Here is an 18,328-nt window from a genome sequence, read left to right on the forward strand (position 1 = left end):
CTGTCAATCCGACGGCGCGCTCACGCTTGGCCGGCCAATGAGCAGCCATGGAGGCGACAAGTGCTTGGCTGATCAGCTTGCCTGTAAAATAACAGCTCTGCCGAGCGCTGCTCACATCAGCACATGCAGCGACAGCACGTTCAGTTTTCGGCTCTCCTGTTCTCAGCCTCTGTGTGTGAGTGTCTCTCACTCACCCACCCCAGTGTTATTAGCGCCGTTAGAAAGGCTCAGGTCATTGCAAGATGTGTAGAAACAGAAGTCAAACCAAAGGAAGCTGGAAAACGAGAACAGGAAAGGGAATCTCTGCCACAAAATGCCCCCAAGGAAAGCACAGTGATACACTAACCTATTCAAAGCTGGTTTGCATTGATTCGGGGTTCTAGTGGTACCCATCACAGGCACCTAGACACGTGTATCAGAAAAGAGGCAGAACGGTGCCCCTGGCCTCTCCCCCAGCCTCCATCTTGTCTTTTTCCGCTCTAGCCACCAGGGGGCAACTCGGGGCTAGGTCCTCCTCATAGGGAAGGTTCAAATCCTGAGCTGCAACAGATACTTCAGTGTTAGGAGGCGGGGGCGGCGGGGGCGGTTGGAGGGGAGAGTGATTCTGGAAGTAGAGCTGAAGGGAGCAGCTCAGGGGATCTGGAAAGCAGAAGAGTCCCCCAGATCTTCCACTTAATTTCTTAATTAGCTAACTCTTACGCTCAAAGATAGCCCCTCTAAACTAATAATTAAATGTTAAATTCTTCTAATTCACTAAGGAGCTACCTTATGGACTATCAACAGGTAAAAATATCTGTCTCTCTGTCTCTGTCACTGTCTCTCTCTCTTTCATTTCTAAAAGAGCAGCTGGTTGAAGGCAGTGTATCAGGAAGAAAAACAAGAGGAGAGAACCAAAACGGATAGAGTCGAACCTGTGTCTGTCCACCTGCCGTATAGAAGTTGAAACAGCAGAAGTCTGCTGTAGATAAAGATGAATTTAACAAAATACAACGTCACTGAAGATGACCTCGTGGAGCAGAGATGCCCCACAGCCAACCTTGTACCCTGACCACTTGCATTCAACTCTTTTATAGCTCCCCTAACTGAGAGTGCAACCTATCTGCTGTGCTTCAAATAAACCCCCAAAAGGTTTTTACAAAATCGTTTTTAAAAAATCCCTGAAGAGTGCAAAGGAGAGGTGGGAGGGGTAGACATTGGGGATGAGGGCCCTTCATCTCTTGAGAGTCAAAGTCCGAACTCAAGGCTTTTCCAGCTCTGCTCCAGCTCTGCGAGCGTACCTAGGGTTGTCAAAGTCCGGAAAGACGAGGCAATCAGACCATCATTGTGGGCTGCCCCAGATGCAGAATGCCCACGAGGCCACTGCCTTCCAGCTCATCCCCGGAAGACAAAGCTGTCTTTTTTTGAGAAGAACGTGAGGAGCCATATTCAATCTCCATCTGCATTCGTGACCAACAAGCAGGAGCAGGGCCAGGACAGAGCCTGAGACTGGCCACCGTCTCTCCAACATTGACACCTACAGCTGATCAGTCAGACCAGGACAGCAGCCTCTGCCTCCTGCCAGCTGCCAGGTCTCTCAAGAAGCACAATGGGTCCCCATCTAGGGAATCCCCACGGCAGGGCCGAATGACCATGTCACCAGGATGCCAGCCAATCACTGAATCCCTAAGGCTTGGGACACTCCTGTTCCCTCCTCTGCCCGTATCTTATCACGCCCATAGACTCTACTCAGGGGCACCAAGAGCACCAGCATCACACAGCCTTGGACCCTCCGGTCACTACGAACTCCTCACCTGTGGTCCAGCTGATACCAAAACAGGTGCCTTCTGACAGAAAGCTGTCCCTCTTCCGAATTCTTTCCTAAGCATAAAAATCCAAGAGGCACAACCACCATAACATCGGGGGCAAATGTCAATTTGCAGTATATGATTTTGTAGTTTTCCCCAAATTTCACCAGCACTGAGTATGAAAGCAACATCTTCTATGAAAAACAATCAAATGATACAGGAGGGTGTCAAGGAAAAAGAAAAAGTGATTTGCACATATGTGAAAACCTAGGAGGTCGCTGCAGGCAAACCTAGTTCTTCCCCAAGCCTGGGTTCAGAGCGGTGCTGGGAGTGGCTCCGGGACCACGTCATTTCCATCTCTTTCAACAGCTGAAGCCCTGGGAGGGTCTAGCCCCCTGTCATGCAGTCTCCCCTGTCCCCTGAGCATTCCTGGAGAGATGGGGACCTGACGGGGGCTTGGAACAGCAAGAGTAGCCACGTCACAGAGGCTGAGGGAACACTGGCTTGCCACCTTACACATCTCTTCTCAGAGCCCCTGATACGCAGACCATTTTTACACTAGAACAGAAAAGAAATGAAGGCAATCATTGCCACAAAGGAGGAAGTTATGATTAAGGAAAAACTTGGGCGGCAGAGGGGTCAGGACTGGAGGGAGGTCTGACCACCTCACTGTTCCTCTCAAGAGCATGTCTAGTTCAGGTTCTCCTGGATTCCCGCCTTGGCTGCTCTGAGGCTTTTATTCTCTAAGTTCATCCCTTTTTTTTTTTTTTTTTTTTTTTCTCTTGAGAACACGGCACATGCGTGAGCTCTTGCTAGGGGCAAATGGACCTTCTAGGAATCACATCGACTGAAAACGGAGTATTGAACGTCCCGCTAGGCCAGGCTCGCAGTTTGGTTCTGACCAGAACAATGGGCGTCTTATCAGTCCTCTGGGATGCTGAAGACACGCCAGGCTCTCCCCAGTTCCGTGAGGGCTGCCTGACACCCTATCTTGCACACTTGCTTCTTAGTTGCTGTAAAGCTTTTACATATTTAGGGAGCTTTTCCATCAGAATATTCTGGAATGGCTAGAGGCTCAGACATGTTAATGATATCTGCACACGTGTGCTTTTTATCCAAGTTCACAGCTCCTGGTCACCGAGGGTAAACAGTGTTATCAGTGATTATTACAGATTTAGTCAAGTATATTTCATTCCTGTCATTTACAAGCACTTGCGTTGGCTGGTATTTACGATGTCAGGATTCTGTCACTTTGGCAACCTTCTGAGACAACATTTTTCCAGTGTTACAGTGACATTTCAAAAACTCAGTATTTACAAGCAAACGACACCCTCTGGCTCCGTGACGGTGCGATTCAGTGGTAGCTGAACAAAGGGACACTCGTCTAGAAATTTCTTCAGGATGTATTTCCAGCCACTACTGGCTATTACTGCTTCATGGTGGAGGGTGGCCCTGCATCCTTTGGAAGAAAGAGGCTACAAAAACATCAAGGGAAACTGTCATTGTTACACGCCACTGGAATCTGAACTGTTCTGTATGGGTTCAGATGAATGAGATCTGCTGTGTGATGCTGACAAGTTTCTGAACCTCTCTGAGTTTTAGTTTCCAGTTTGTTACTAAATGGCACTGGGCACCAAGTGACATTAGGTCCCTTCTGACTTTAACTTGCTGTCCTTATGGATTTCAATATTATACCCAGAAGCTAAACCCATTAGCATCACTAATTTTTCCCATGTCCCACCTCAAGGTTCCGAGGAAAAGAATCCCGTGCAGGAAACATGAAGAAGCAAATTATCATCCACTCAACTCATCCCCGTCTTCCCTGTTCCTACCCGTCCCCTGCCAAGCAAGATGGACCAGGGGGAGAGAGGGAGGATGCAGCCTGGGGACCAAGACGCAGGTGGCTTTACACTGAGCTCTGAGGCTTTTCCATCTCAGGTGGACCGTGGTTCTTCTCAACATTACCAGGGTCCTTTCACCAGCGGAGCAGAGAGCTGTTCCCACTGACAGGTAACAAACAAGGCAGGAAGTATGCACCACATGGTACAGACTTCATAGTGACCTGTGCAGCCCTCTGAAGACAATGCTCTTGGTAAATATCACTGGGTTCATCACACCATCTTCAGAAAGGCAGTCTTCCCTACTGACAGAAGCAGGTCCCAGTGCAGTAACCTGGACGGTACCGAAGTGAGCAGTGAGAAGAGAGCTGAAGCCATCCATGTGACGGCTCTGTGGGCCACTGGCGATGACCTCCACCAACTTGACCCAAGGACAGAGAAGCAAGAGAGAAAATGATGAATCTGGAGCCAAAGGACCTTGTCCCCTAGTCCCGCCTCCGCCCCTTACTATTACTAGTGACAAAAGCGCTCTGAGTCTCTGTCATTATCAGCAAAATGGGGATTAAAAACCATTCCTAGCTCTCTGGGCTTACAAGTTCTATCACCTGTTACTGCTGTTGGTTCATTTCTTCGTTTACTCATCCAGCCACTGACACTCAGAGTGGCCCCTTCAGGCCTGGGGGACAGAGATGACAGGCCTAGTCCTTGGCCTCCTCTGGCTGTAGGGAGCATGACACCTGTTCAGGGAGAGCAGTGCATTGGAGGCTACCCGAGCACGGAAGAGACCACCTTGCTCTGGCCTGGGTGGAGCATGGCGCATCCCTGGAGGACACAATGCACGAGCTGGTTCTTGGACAAAGGTGTGAGCCACCTGCCAAAGGCATATAAGGAGAGGAGCAGGTGGACCGGATGAAGCTATTCCAGGCCAATGGAAGGGCTCTCGTAAAGACAGCGAGAGCCATGAACAAGCCCTCAAGGGGAATACAAGCAGCTCAGTGTGGCTGGAAAGTGAGATGAGTGGTGAGTGTGATGAGTGAAGGAAAAGGCTGGAGGCCACGACAAGGGCCAGGCTCTCCAGAGCCCGCACATCGTGCTAAGGTTGGGTCCCCGCAGCCATGGGAGGATGCCGAGCAAGGGCGTGACAGCATCAGGACTTTTTGGAGACAATCACTCCAGCGGGCTCGTGAGAGTGAGAAGGTGCGGCTGGAGGGAAGGAGCACATGGGAGACAGCGAGAGTGGTGGCCGGGACTCAGGGGATGGGGCAGGCTTTTTGGTACAGGAATCAGAATTGACAAAATCTGCACACTGAGGACTTACAAGGGTCGTCGAGACAGAGTAGTCTAGGATGGCGGCTGGCGGTCAGTCACCAAGCCTACAGACACAGATGGAAAGAAGCATCCTGAGAGGACGTTCAACCAATCAGATTCAAGCTCAAAAGCGCAATTATCTCACTGGTAATTGCCGAATTTTACCTAAAATATATCTAAATAGATGTAAGAATATAAATGTGAGAAGTATGTGTTATAGCCTCAAACTAGGTGACTGTATTATTATTACTTGGGGGGGGGCTGGTAAAGGTGCTGTTCCATAATAAATATTTGTTAAACACTCAAATGAAGGTGTGGTGCAGTGTATTATTGTTGAGTGCTCTGGTACGTTCCGATCGCTGGCTGAGGTTCTACAGAGCTGACTGAGGATGTGGCATTCTATTTCTAGAACAATACGGATAAAAATCTAGAGCACAGACAGAATTATCTGTACCAGGTAACTATGGGAGACATGTCGGATGGAGCTCCACAGGCGACTTCAATCTTGGCATCGGTGAGTAAATCCGAAGGCACACTATGAAGTTTCAGGGGATAGGACAGTTACCTAGGCTATAATGAGTTGAAAATCTGCTTTGTTATGAAGTATGAAATGGAGACAGTCTGGCTTCCAAGAATGATAGGGTGGCTGTGTTTTCTGCAAAAGGGAGTCGAGAAGAAGTTCTCCTAGACATAAGTCAAAGAATAATTCCTTCCTCAATCTACAAAACGCCAAGCTTAAATAGTCTTTCTACTGGCAAAATGGCACGTGGGGTTTGCGTTCTGAAAACAAATTCAAGCAAATCTTACTCAGAAGCTAAGTGGGAGTAGGACTGAGAGAAATCGGTCCATGTTGTTGACTCCTCTGGGCTGAGACGGTTAAATGTCAAGAGATGCAGAAAGACTCCTTGAGGGACAACGTCATAGGAGTGGTGGCTGTTGACATCCTTCTTTGCCACATGTCACTGTCCGTGGCACATCTTTTACCACCACTGATGTTGCGTTGTGCCAGTCACTCTACACATGACAGTTCTGAATTGCAGAGTTCAGTGTGACACACAGACTTCACAGTTCAAAAGTACTGGTAATAGATAGTTGCACAGATGTGAACCACGTCCAAGGGAAGAAAGTTCAGTTGATGGGGACTTCAAAGGAGTGGTATGGCCTGAATTAAGCTGTGTTCCCCAACTTGTATGTGAGTTTTGTGAGAAGTTTGTTTAGAATTTATAATGCATTTTTCTGCTGAAAAAAAAAGAAACTTGTAAAGTTGAAATACTTCTAAGATCTTGAATTCTGATCCTCTTGCGGTTTTGGATCCTCATTGTAAGCAACGACCCCCTCAAGACTCTAGGACTCAGGATTGTACTCTCACTAAACCTGAATCCCTTTGAAACATAAGAAGAAGGGCAGAAAACACCCTTGTTGATCATAGACTGAGCGAAATCTCACTGGCCCAGGCAACCCCCACTGGAACAAATGAGCACTGGTTTTAATCAAAATTCTTATCAAAAATAGAAAATTCATCATTTAAACATGCAACTGTTTATAATCCTGACTGGTGATCAATAGTGCTAACCTGATTTTCTAGCTTCTTTACAGCAACAATCACTGATACACCTTGACTTCATCCAGTGAAACTCTACTTTTCAACTGTCTTCAGAGGATCTATTTTCTGAGTCTACACTTTGGGGACAGGGACCCGTCTCTCATCTCCTCCATCCATTTCACACACAGTCCTTTCGCATAACACAACACATTCCTCCTATGAAACGAGGTACCGAGTAACCTTCGTATCTTCCCCAAAGGGTATATCATTTTCTTCCTGTTCATACAGTGGGCATCCTATCATCAGGTTTTTCCATGGTAAAAATATGAAGCAAATGCACAAACTTTTCTTCTTTGCTAATCACTGTCTCAGTGGCAGGATTAACTCACTATGACTAACTATACAGATAGCCCCCCACACCTGAAGTGAGAACAAAGTTATGCTTGGTTTATTTCACTGAGTATTTTACTATTGTTCCTATTTGGATTAAAATTATTTTATAGGCATCACGACGGAGCCAATCTTCAACAAAATATAAATGTTAAGGTAAGGGATGTAACACAATAGGAATCCACCTCTATGAGCTTTGTCATGATCTACTAGCTCATCCCCCTTCATCGTCTTTCCTATTTTGCTATTAGGATAATCAAACGGATCTAAGAGAGGCTTGTAAAAATCTCTATCAGAGCACAAGATGAGTTAAGGTTTTGATCCAGGGGAAGGGTATACCTCAAGTGGTAGAGCACATGCTTAGCATACAGAAGGTCCTGGGTTCAATCCCCAGTACCTCCTCTAAAAATAAATAAATAAACCTAGTTACCCCCCCCCAAAAGAAAGAAAGAAAAAAGATTTTGTAGTCTCTACTTCTATTTAATAGTCATTTCAGAATTAAAGGTACATGCTAGGGTCCTTTCTTTTCAACTTTATGTATCCTGTGTTGATGGTAGCTATATTTTCAATGTTTCCTTCCAGTAGCTTACAAGGTTCTTTTTTGTTTTTTATAGATATGTAAAAGATGAGGGGAGAAGGAAAACAAAAGTGAGAAAAAAGGAAAGTGACTTTTCATTAGAGTATGAGAAAAGCTCGCTACTTAGCTGAATAAAAATAACATATTTAGCAATTTGTAACATAAGAATAAAATGAACTCACTGGGGCTCAGGAGGTCTGCAATATGATCCTTGCAAAAGGTATCTTGCCAATTTAATTGAGGTAGGAGTTATTTAATTTTTTTACAGGTATAGTTTTCAATAAAACTACATATGCCTATAATACTGCAATGGCAGATGTGCCTCGATTATTAGAGGTGAGCTCAAGGGAATATACACAATGGATCCTGAAATCTGTAAGCAGCTGTTGGGGGGGGGTGTAACGATGGGGGAGGGCACTGTACCACACACATGTTCCTTAAGTGCAGCAATGTTTTGTTATTTTACTGCAGGTGTATTACAGAGATGAAATTTAATAACTTACTGTACACAATACCAATAAAACTGAAAAGATTCAGTGCCCTGCTGTTCATTATCGCGGTACAAATGAGCTCGGATTATTCTGTGTGCATGTACGGTCAAACCTCGGCACACAGAGGTCCCCACGTCGAAAGCTCTGGAGGATGGTCACTGCTTGAAAACCTCAGTGATGTTTCTTCCTTAACTGCTTTCTCATCAGTGAATTACCATCCCAAAGTTACATAAACGTGGCTTTGAGGTGGGTTAAAAATAAGATACATTTGGTATTTTTTAAGACATCATAGAAAGCCTTCACTGGAAGAGGTCTTTTGAAAGGGGAGGATAGTGGAATCAGGGGATATATATAGATTTCCTTAAGTACCTTAAGAATATGACAGTGATAATATATTTATTCAACAAAATTTAGGGAACTGCCAATCTAAAGATGCTATCCCACCAAAATTTGGCTTCTCCCTTTATCTTATTTATTTATTTATTTACTTACTTACTTACTTACTTATTATTGAAGTATAGTTAATTACAATGTGTCAATTTCTGATGAAATGTCTGACAAAATAGAAGTGCCCTACGGTGAAAAAACATTTGTGTGTTAGAGATGCTAAAGCACATGCAACTCTGTCTTCTTGCTGGGTTTTCTTCTCCCAAGAAACTACTTGTGTTAGATAATAAATAACACAATGAACATAAACGGTTCTTGCTTCCGAACGCTTGGTTTAGTTTATCTGTGAGTGAGAGCTTCAGTAAGGGAAACACCCACAAACATCCAGAATACACACACAATTTTTCCAAGGATGTGGTTCTTCAATTCTAAGCGGGATGCCATCATCAGGCACAGCAGAAGACTCAAAATCTGATCCTTTCTCAAGTATTCATTTCCAAAACGATTATGGGGTGGGTTTTTTTTTGGTAATGTTCAGTGTTCCCACTATTTTAAACTTGGGGTTTCAATTGTAAGGGTTTCCGGGGACACTGCTTCGTGATGGGACCATTTCAAAAATAATCAGATACAAAGGAGTCAATGTTTCTGCCATTCCATATCGAAAAGTTCTTCTGATGCTGAACTGTGAGTCTGTTGTCTTTCTCTGGAAAGAAGCTATAGGGCTATACTGAATTCCACAGGATGGGCAGGTATATTTCAACATTAAATTCTGCCAAGTACACCTCGATCACTCAAAAGGACGTATATCAATTGTTTGTTTAGTCATGAACTGATTTTCCCCTTTCTCTTTACATATCAAAAGTATAAAGGTGAACTGTAGTCCTAATTGCTACTAGTTATTAAAAACCCCTGAATACTATTCGTAAGAAAAGAGAAGTTAACCCCAATATTCTGGTGAAATTTCGTTTTGGATACCAAGACTCCATTTCTTTGGTGTGTCATAAATCACCTAAAAGCCATTTCACTGATTTTTCATGTGTTAGCTGTCCCGAACTGTTTAAAAAACTTGCCTATACTTCTAACACATATTTGTCATTTTGTATATTTCACAAGTGTATTTCACACCATAATCGGAAAATTACTGGGTACTTGTAAGAGCCTGCTAAAGGTATTGTTTCTGAATGTGCTTCTGTGTCATTTTTGTATTTTGGGAACAATAATTTGATCTATGAGGAATCCAAACAATTGTGGAATAGCAAACCATGTTCTGCCTACACGGCACAAAAAGCAAGTCTCAAATATAATCTATACATTTGTAAGAAAGTGCTCATTCTGTTGCTGAAATGTGAACTGGCATATTCTACCCCAGCCTTTTCACAGGAAATCTTCATTGGTTTTAATGAAATAGCACATGCTAATTTTGAGGATGTGACAGAATAGATTATTCATATAGACACATGTGCTTTATTTTAAAAAAGGAAAAAAAACAAAAAAACAAAAAAGGCCTGGCTGCAAGAAGCCGTGTGGCCTGCCTTCCTCTCCGCCTCCCCCACCGACCGTGTTCAGCGTTCTAGTTCACCCTGGGAAGCTCCTCTGTTCTAGGCACCAAGTTAGACCCAGATTCTCCAGCGGGCCTGGAATCTATTGAAAATGGTTTTCCAGACGGGCTCTCCTACTGACCTCCGAGTTCAGAAGCCTCATCATGAGCTTGGGCACCAGGGAACCCAAGTTGGAAAAGCACTGGCTTTAAAACCAGACATTTTAGGAGTCCAAATCCTGGCTCTGAAACTGAGTTGGGGTGTGATCTTGGGCCTGTTCCCTTTACTTCTCTGAGCATCATTTTCTTAATCATCAAGTAAAGATAGCAATAATCCCCCGGGCGTGTACACCGGCCCCTAATATTAGTCCCCCAGGCTTCCTCTAGATCAAGCCCAGACCAAACGTTCAGAAATTCATTCACTTCGACATTCATGCATCAGTCACGTCCGGGTTGTGAAAGGATGTGTGGATCCGCTGTCTCACTGACCCTTGGCAGAGCAACCACACTGGGCATCACAGTGACCCACGGACGATCAGCCCTGTGGGATCTTTAAGAACAGATACCAGAATACACAGGAGCAATCTGAGAATTTAGAAAAACTCTGGTGCTTATGGTAAGATTAATCTAACAGCTAGGGGTACAGAGATTGTCACAAGGTTCCAAATTTCAGTAAAAGAACATTAGTGTTTATGTGCAAGGAAACAGAACCTATAATTACCTCCTTCCTCCTGCAATTAAAGCATTTCTGACCATTATTAGCCTGAGCCATAAGCTATTTTTCTTATCAATAGACCTTAAGGAATTTGAAGGATGCTTTAATGCTTCCAGTATCCTCCTGGTAAGGAACCATACTTAAAGCAAGGATTATTAACATTATACTTGTGTATGTGTGAACACTTCAACTGACAGCACTGAAATGAACAATGAAAGAAAGATTTTTAAAGAAGAACGTCTGCTCTACATGTAGAAAAACTGTTTTTTTTTTTTAAATTACTAGTTCAAAACCCTCTGATTCAGGCAAGTATCATCAATGCAAAACAGGGGAACAGGGATATATGCTGAGAGCTAAAGAATCAGTCCAAAGACTGTTCATTGCATAGGGGAAAAGCTTTCTTTACAACGGACAGAACTGGGGTCTCCATTTCTACCAAACAGCATGATTTGACATTATATACCTCCTGACGAAATGCAGGATGAAGCACGGAGTATAATCTATGGAATACTCAGGCCAACATGTTTAACCTCCATCTGAATAAGCCTTTTGAACTAGTTTTCAACTTGCCGACAAGACGAGTGATAGAGGAACGAATTAAACAGCACCACAGAGAAATCATCCAACAGTTCGAGAAGGGGGCATTTTTTAAGGACAACTGGCCTGCTCTCTTTAAGGCAAATATCACTTTTTAAAAAAAATTACAGGAACTACTCTAGTTTAGAAGAAACTACAAAGAGACACAGAAACAAAGCTGCATAAACGCAACGTCTGGGGGCTGGTGGGAAAAGCTACCGAAGACATTTTCACGGCGACACCTGAAGAAATGCGGGTCTGGATTGGGTATTAGATTAGGAAATAGCTGTTCATCTCTTTAGGGGCGAAAACAGTATTTTAGTTAAACAGGCGAGTGTTCTTAATTTTCAGAGACACAAGATGAAAACATCTAGGGGTAAGCTCTCACCAGACCTGCCACTGAAAAATGGTGCACTGAAAAACATACAGACTTACACACATACAAATGTAACACATACCAACAACTGTTTAAGCCAAGTGGGGGGTATGTGGCACTTCATTTTATTACTCTTTCAACTCCTTTGAGTATTTGAAAATTTATATTCTACTTATCTTACAGTTTATTTTCTTTATAGTAAAGGAAAAAAATTTTTTTACCTTTTTTTGTTGAGTTATAGTCATTTTACAATGTTGCGTCAAATTCCAGTGTAGAGCACAATTTTTCAGTTATACATGAACATACATACATACATTAAATTTTAATTAAATAAATGGAGCTTGAGTCTCCCCCTTAGCATCCAGGAAGCTGCTGGTGGGGACTGAAGGGAGGGTATACAAAAGCTTCCCTTTTTGTTTTCCTCTGACATACCTAATGCTTCACTTAAGGGCCAATAAATGTGGGTTAACCAACAGAATGAAAAAATGGCTCCATTCTCCCCTTTGGGGAGTGTTGGGTGGCTGTTGGAAGGCGGGGTGTAGCAGTGCCCTCCAAACAAAGGAGCTGCTGCCTGAAAAACAGTGCTCAGGGGCCGAGACACGATGGCATCCACCCTGCAGACTGGGGCCCTGTGATGTCTGGCACCATCGTGATTTTAGGTCTCCTGTCCCACCATCCACGCCGGCACATTCAAAGAGGACAGGCCTGGACTCCGACCTCTGGTTCCCGTAACACACCCACCGGAAACCCAGAACATCTACAATTCCGTCCTTTCAGAACCTTCAGACCTAGAACACTGAGGCCACCAAGCTCGTACTCAGCCCTGAGAAGTGACTGACAAGCAACATTCCAGGATATGACCTCTGTGTCACTCCCGGGTCTGTACAGCAAGGAAGGGGCTTCCAAAGGACTGTTTTTGGAGTGAGCATGATTTTTCTGGTTTTCGGAGGCAGGAAAACAATGCTCACTAAATGGTTCTCATACACCGTGATTGAGACTTTACTCTCTCAAAATGATTCCTAACAGTGATGCTGCGGACATCAGGCATCAGGTCGTCACAGCCTTCACCCTGCCAGGTACAGAGTACACACAGGGCAAGACAGAGCTGACTGGCCCCTGCCTGCCAGGAGTTTACAGAATCTTGGTGGAAACCAGCACTCAACAAACATCAGAAATGGCACAATCGAAAAGCACCATGAAGGCAAAGCAGAGCCCTAAAGCAGCACAAAGGCAGAGGACAGAGAATGCAGGCAGGACATGGACAGAAGATGCTCTGAGGAAGGATGCACAGGACCAGGAATGAACCAGGGCACACCATAAACAAACATTCACCCGTAACATGTGATAGAAAACCAACATGTACTTCTGCTTGCACAAGACCTAAATAGCCATTTTCATAAGAAGAGACAAAGGATTTCATGCCTTTTTTTGATTATATCCTTCCTACTTTGACTTCGGATAAGAAACATGGAAAAGGTCCAAAAGTTTTAGAACTAAGTGATTTGGAATTCTTTTTGTATCAAATATATAAAGAATTAAAAGGGGAAAAAATCCACTCTTAAATGTGTAATTCATTTTAGAACCAACTTTATATGTTTAACTCCAATGAATCCAAGATGAATTGGTTTGTGAGCAAACTAAATTAGGCATAGAGGTGCTCCATGTCCTCTACAGCTTCAGAGTTTCTGGAATTTAACAAAGGTATCTGAGATTAGACCTAATTCTTAAATCCTGTTGGTTTTAAGATCTAAACATCAAATAACGTTATCAGCATATCCCTGCTGTTTGATGACTTGCTGAGAAAGAAAAAGAATGTGGATAAGGTTAGAGACTTAGACTTCACTAGAGAAAACAAGATATGCGCTGGGATATTCAGTTGTGGAATTTTGTATACAGATTTCAAGGCATCTTACTGATTTTCAGAATATCACTAATTTCCACTGCCTTTTACACGAAGTACATATACCATGTACTCCCATGTCTTGAATAATCAAATTAAGGCAAGAAATCTAAAGGCGTTTTCAAGGTCAGCGGCAACCCTGGGATAGGGCCCAGCTTTCCATACATCACACACACACACACACACACACACACACACACACACGCTTGCCCAGGAGACACTAATGAAGCCACTGCTTTAGACCTGGGCTAGCTCCCAGAAAGAAAAGACAAATCCTTCCTGATCACCAATGTTGAACTTCCATTTAAGGGGAAAACTTCAGCCTTAATAACAAGCATTTGTGTTGACATCACTACCTCATTCAAAAACAGAAGATCTTGGTAAGATTAAGGGGGGGAAAAAAGTTTGCAATCACCAAACATCCTATTCAAAGCAGCAAAGAGGCCAAAGGCAACAGATACTGTTCTCCTTTGTCATGGTCAGAGATGCCCATTAGGTATTAGCTATGGGTTATCATATTAAGGTTGTTCTATCCTGCGAGAAACTTTATTTCCGCTCATTTTCATTTCTGTCAGACTTTCCATTATAAATTTTATTTTCTCCGCCAGTTAAAAAAAAAATAGTATGAGGCTGCAATTTGGCAAGAACATTTTTAAGCCTGGGTGTGATTTCCGTACCCCAATTTGATTTAAATTAGTTTTGCCATATTTAGTGAGAGCATTAAAAAGTCCGTTTGGCCGCTTTGGTTTCTATTGGTTTGTTTTTTACACAATTTCAAAAGACTGAAAAGGTCACCGTGTTCATTTCTGACAATTTTACATGGAAATGCATTAATGAATTCATATTGACCCGTTACTAGTTTTAATGAAAACAACTTAATGGATAATAAAGAACCTGCCAGCTTTTGTTTTTCGGCTAAAATACCCACTTTTTAAAAGTCCCACGCCTATCACTATCAGTGGTAAATCCTCCAGAGACAGGTAACAGATGTATATATATTTTTTTAATTTGACGCATTTTGAAGTTACAAACATTTCACAATAATAATGCATTTCTCTGGGTAGCATTTGGCTACCTGTTGCTTACGATCCTTTTTCTCTACAGGGAACAAAAGGCTTCTGGCACTGCAGAAGCAAGTTGACATTGTAACAGTGATCATCCCTGTAAGTCCACAGGATACATTGTTACGGCACCATAAAGCAGTTTTTGGAGCTCCTTAAGGCATATCCTCTAAAGGCTTCCCACCCGGCATCTCTACAAGGTAGTAAACAGGAGAAAACCAAAAGCTCCCCCTCTGTGAGTCACTCACCTCGCCACACAGTGGGGAATTATTTCAGCTGTGATCTGCTATTTAGACTTGAAGCCCAAGATACCGACACTCTGCCTTTCTCTTTGGTTTGCATAGCTGGTGCTGGAGACAGGGATTCAAAAAACAATTCGGCACAAGAGAAACTCATTCACTGGAATGAGACTCTATGGTCTGTTCCAGTCTCGAATTTCACCGAGAGCAGAAATTCAGAATATGCCCCCTTTTCCTCTCCAGCCCTGATTTCCTCGATCGGGGAATTTCCAAAATTGTGCTCTTTGCTTTCTCCTGAAGAGATCCCACCGTTTACAGACACTGCTGAGCCCAGGCTCAGCAAAGAGAGAGTCCGGACTTGCAAGACTCACAACCATGAAGCAGAAATAAGAATGAAAGGATCGCCACGCTCCACAGCTCTGTGATGAAGACTTTTCAAGAAAAGCGCATGCAGCCGTACACAACCTACTTGTCCTGGACCTGAATGTCTCAAAACGAGACATCCCCGAGGCCCAGAAATGCAGCCATCACATGCCAGTCCGTCCACCTCTCCTCCACCCTCTGCCCCGGTCCACTTCTCACCTGGTGTCTGCCCCCAAAAAGGTTAACTTCAGTTGCACCCGAGGGAAGTATTTCCCACGCACCGAGGGAGGGTCTGCGCCCCTGCACACGCACTGACAGACTCACACCATCTGGGTGACGCTCTCACAAGTCAAGGGGCCCGGCGTTTACTCAGCAGAGGAAATCTTTGTGTCTGTGAGGAATCACGCCAATTCCTATCAGGAAGAAAGGACACAGGGGCGAGGAAGCCTATTCTCTCATTGACCAGAAAAACAGGCCCAGCGAAAACAGACACCTCTGCCATGACCATCTGCGAAAGGGAAGGACGTTGTCAACTTTCTTCGCCCCCCAAACTCGAAAGACCTGTGCCTTGACCCTCAGCAGCCAGATCCACAGGAACAGGCCAGAGTTGAGAGCTTTATACCAGAGACCCGCACTCCGAGGCTGGCTGCCCGAGCCAGCAGCTACCCCAAACATTTGCACTCACATTCCAAAGATGTTTCCGTTGCGCTGCAAGGGCTGTAAATTTCTTTCCTGCGGAATTCTTTCCAAGCAAACTGCCGTAAACTGTGCTCTGCAGCAGGAGCTCTGAACCCAGCCCCGTTCACCTCATCACAACAAATCTCTCAGATGCCGAATATGACTGCATGGGTGGCTGGGCCAAAGAAGTAAACTTTCAAAATGCAAATATACCCGGGGGGGGGGGACCAAGCACAACTCCGCCAGAATTCCACCTTTCAAGATAACGTGACTGACACTTAAAGGAAACGTCCCCCACGGGCTCTATTTCTTTACTAAAACTGTTCGCTTACATTTTTCAGGATCCATTACACATGTTGTTTACAAAAATCAAAATGGATCTTTTTTTCTCCCCCCATATCACTGAAGAAAATGGGAGGGTGAGAGGGTTCCAGACAGCAAGCATCCCCTTTCCAGCACAAAAAGAACTCACATTCTGTTGGGGTGAACACTACAACACGGGAAGGCTTTGAATCTGAAAGAGGATTATTAAATTCTATCAAGAGTTTTCCAGAGGAAGAAACCAAGGCACTTATAAAAAGAAAGTCTACATCTTAAAGGGGAAAAAAAAAAGATTTTAAACATGTGATGACTACTGATGCTGAAATTTAAAAGAAAGCGTCCATAAAAAAAAACTCAATTGTCTTGAAACAAAGCTTACACTTTTGGCTATTGATAGTATTTTCAGAACTGGGCTTTCTCTGAAGAGTTGAAGTATGCAAATGCAGAGTGCCCAGAGACACGCACACACATGCTATACCTTCGTGTGACACTGGCATTTTATTATTTAATTAAAGTACTCTTATTTTTCTAGCTCACGCATGCTTCCCTTGAGACGGCTTTGCTGTTAGCCTGCTGGACTTGACTTCCAGCCAAAAACAATTCAGAAACAAAAAGGGACAACAAATCATATTTTCACAGACATTTTTATCCCTCAGTACAACCCTGTTTTCACACAACATCATACAGCCCCTATGAAAACTATAATTTAGGGCAGTGGCCACCCGAACCCAGGATCTGACACATGGCTGCACGAAGCATTTCCAGCGTTAAGAAATTCTTAAGTTCTTAATTGCAAATAAACTCTTTTGATAGAACCGCTTTACCTGGCATCGCCGGTTTGCAAACAGTGCCACTGGTACCGGCTGACGGATTAAAAATACAACAACAAGCCAGGGAGTGCAGTTCTGATACGATAAGGTGTCTATTACTTCCATGCTCTGGGTTATTTCATTACTTTTTAAAAGAGACAGGCACCGGCAGACTCCCAGTCCATTCATGCCACAGTCTACAATGCAGCATCTAATTTACAAAACAAACGGATTTACCAGGTCAGTTCTCTCAACCCTTCCCCAAAACGAGATTCTCACTTACCTGGTGGCAACCCTGTAAATTTGATTCTCTCCCATAAGATGAGTATGAGCCCCTTTCTGTTTTACCTGCCAAGAGAAACAACAACAAAAAAAGTGTAAATTGTATTTTTCCTTTAAAAAAAACAAAAAACAAAAAAACTCCTCCAGGTAACAGACATCTACTTCTCTTCCCCGATGTTTACATACGTAAAGTAGGCACGACTGGCAATGTCTGCAAGCAAGAGAGGCAATAACACTTCCTCACTCTGGCTATGATAAACTGGAAAAAAAATATCCTTCATTCCTATTCTTAGCCAAACTGCTCCACACTTCCAAAAACTGTCATTCCAATGGCCTCCACTTTCTCTAACAAACAAATTGTCATTCCTTATTTTCGCAATCTTTTTCTCTCACAAAATTTAAACAATTTCATTTTTATTTACACAGCAGGCAAATTATCTATGTAATGACCCTAGCCTAGTCATTCCCATTGATTATATTGACACTTAATGGTGGGGCCAAAGCTAATCAATCAGGGCTCTCCAGATGGTGAATAAAGCAAAGAAACTATTCAAATTTCTAGGTCTCTCTCTCGCTCTCCCCCCACCCCCGCTCTCATTTAAACTCCTTTTCCCAGGAGTAAGGCCCATCATGATCACGATGATGATGGAGTTTACGTGGGGGAGAGAGGGCTTTCAAAAAACTGCCCACGCCGACCCAACTTCGGGTTCTACCAGTAGACCCAGCAGAGCAAGGGACAATGGAACGTCAATGTCTTGTTCCAATTCTAACCACCCACTTTTTTAATCTGTAGACTGTTCGGTATAAAGGCTCAGATGCTATCTGGCCATGTCTAAGGATAAAAATCAAGGATGCCCATTTGGTTCTTTTAAAAGTATGTTTAGCCTTAATAACTCACAAGGGAGACAATGAAACCACATGGCAAGAGAGCTGAGCAGGAGAATGTACCTAGTGAGACACAACGAGTTGTTATGGAAAACAGTCCACACAAGGACATTAAAAAGGGCCCGTGCTGCCCATGTGCCCAGAACACAAGCCTCACCCTACTCAGGACTGAAGGATACGTTTTTCCTTCATGGCTAGAGCTTAAGGTACGTTGTCTTTTACACCAATGACAACACTATACTTTTTCCCAATGGGAAAATTCAAATCT

The 18,328-nt window shown here is 43.6% G+C and overlaps 1 protein-coding gene across 15 annotated transcripts in view; it reads right to left on the minus strand.

Moving 5' to 3' along the window:
• Nucleotides 1-18,328, minus strand: part of TCF4 (transcription factor 4) — a 344,623-nt gene that overhangs the window by 156,771 nt on the left and 169,524 nt on the right. For 13 of the 15 annotated variants that reach the window (XM_064480362.1, XM_031441860.2, XM_031441862.2 and 10 more), the window contains one exon: nucleotides 17,177-17,241. In XM_064480362.1, the coding sequence (XP_064336432.1) occupies nucleotides 17,177-17,241 (65 nt within the window). Of the gene's footprint in view, nucleotides 1-15,304; nucleotides 15,325-15,770; nucleotides 15,789-17,176; nucleotides 17,242-18,328 lie in introns of those variants that run through there. The other 2 variants (XM_031441866.2, XM_031441865.2) reach the window with 2 other exon arrangements.

The sequence above is a fragment of the Camelus dromedarius genome, chromosome 28 (genome assembly GCF_036321535.1).
Source record: "Camelus dromedarius isolate mCamDro1 chromosome 28, mCamDro1.pat, whole genome shotgun sequence".
Lineage (NCBI taxonomy): Eukaryota > Metazoa > Chordata > Mammalia > Artiodactyla > Camelidae > Camelus > Camelus dromedarius.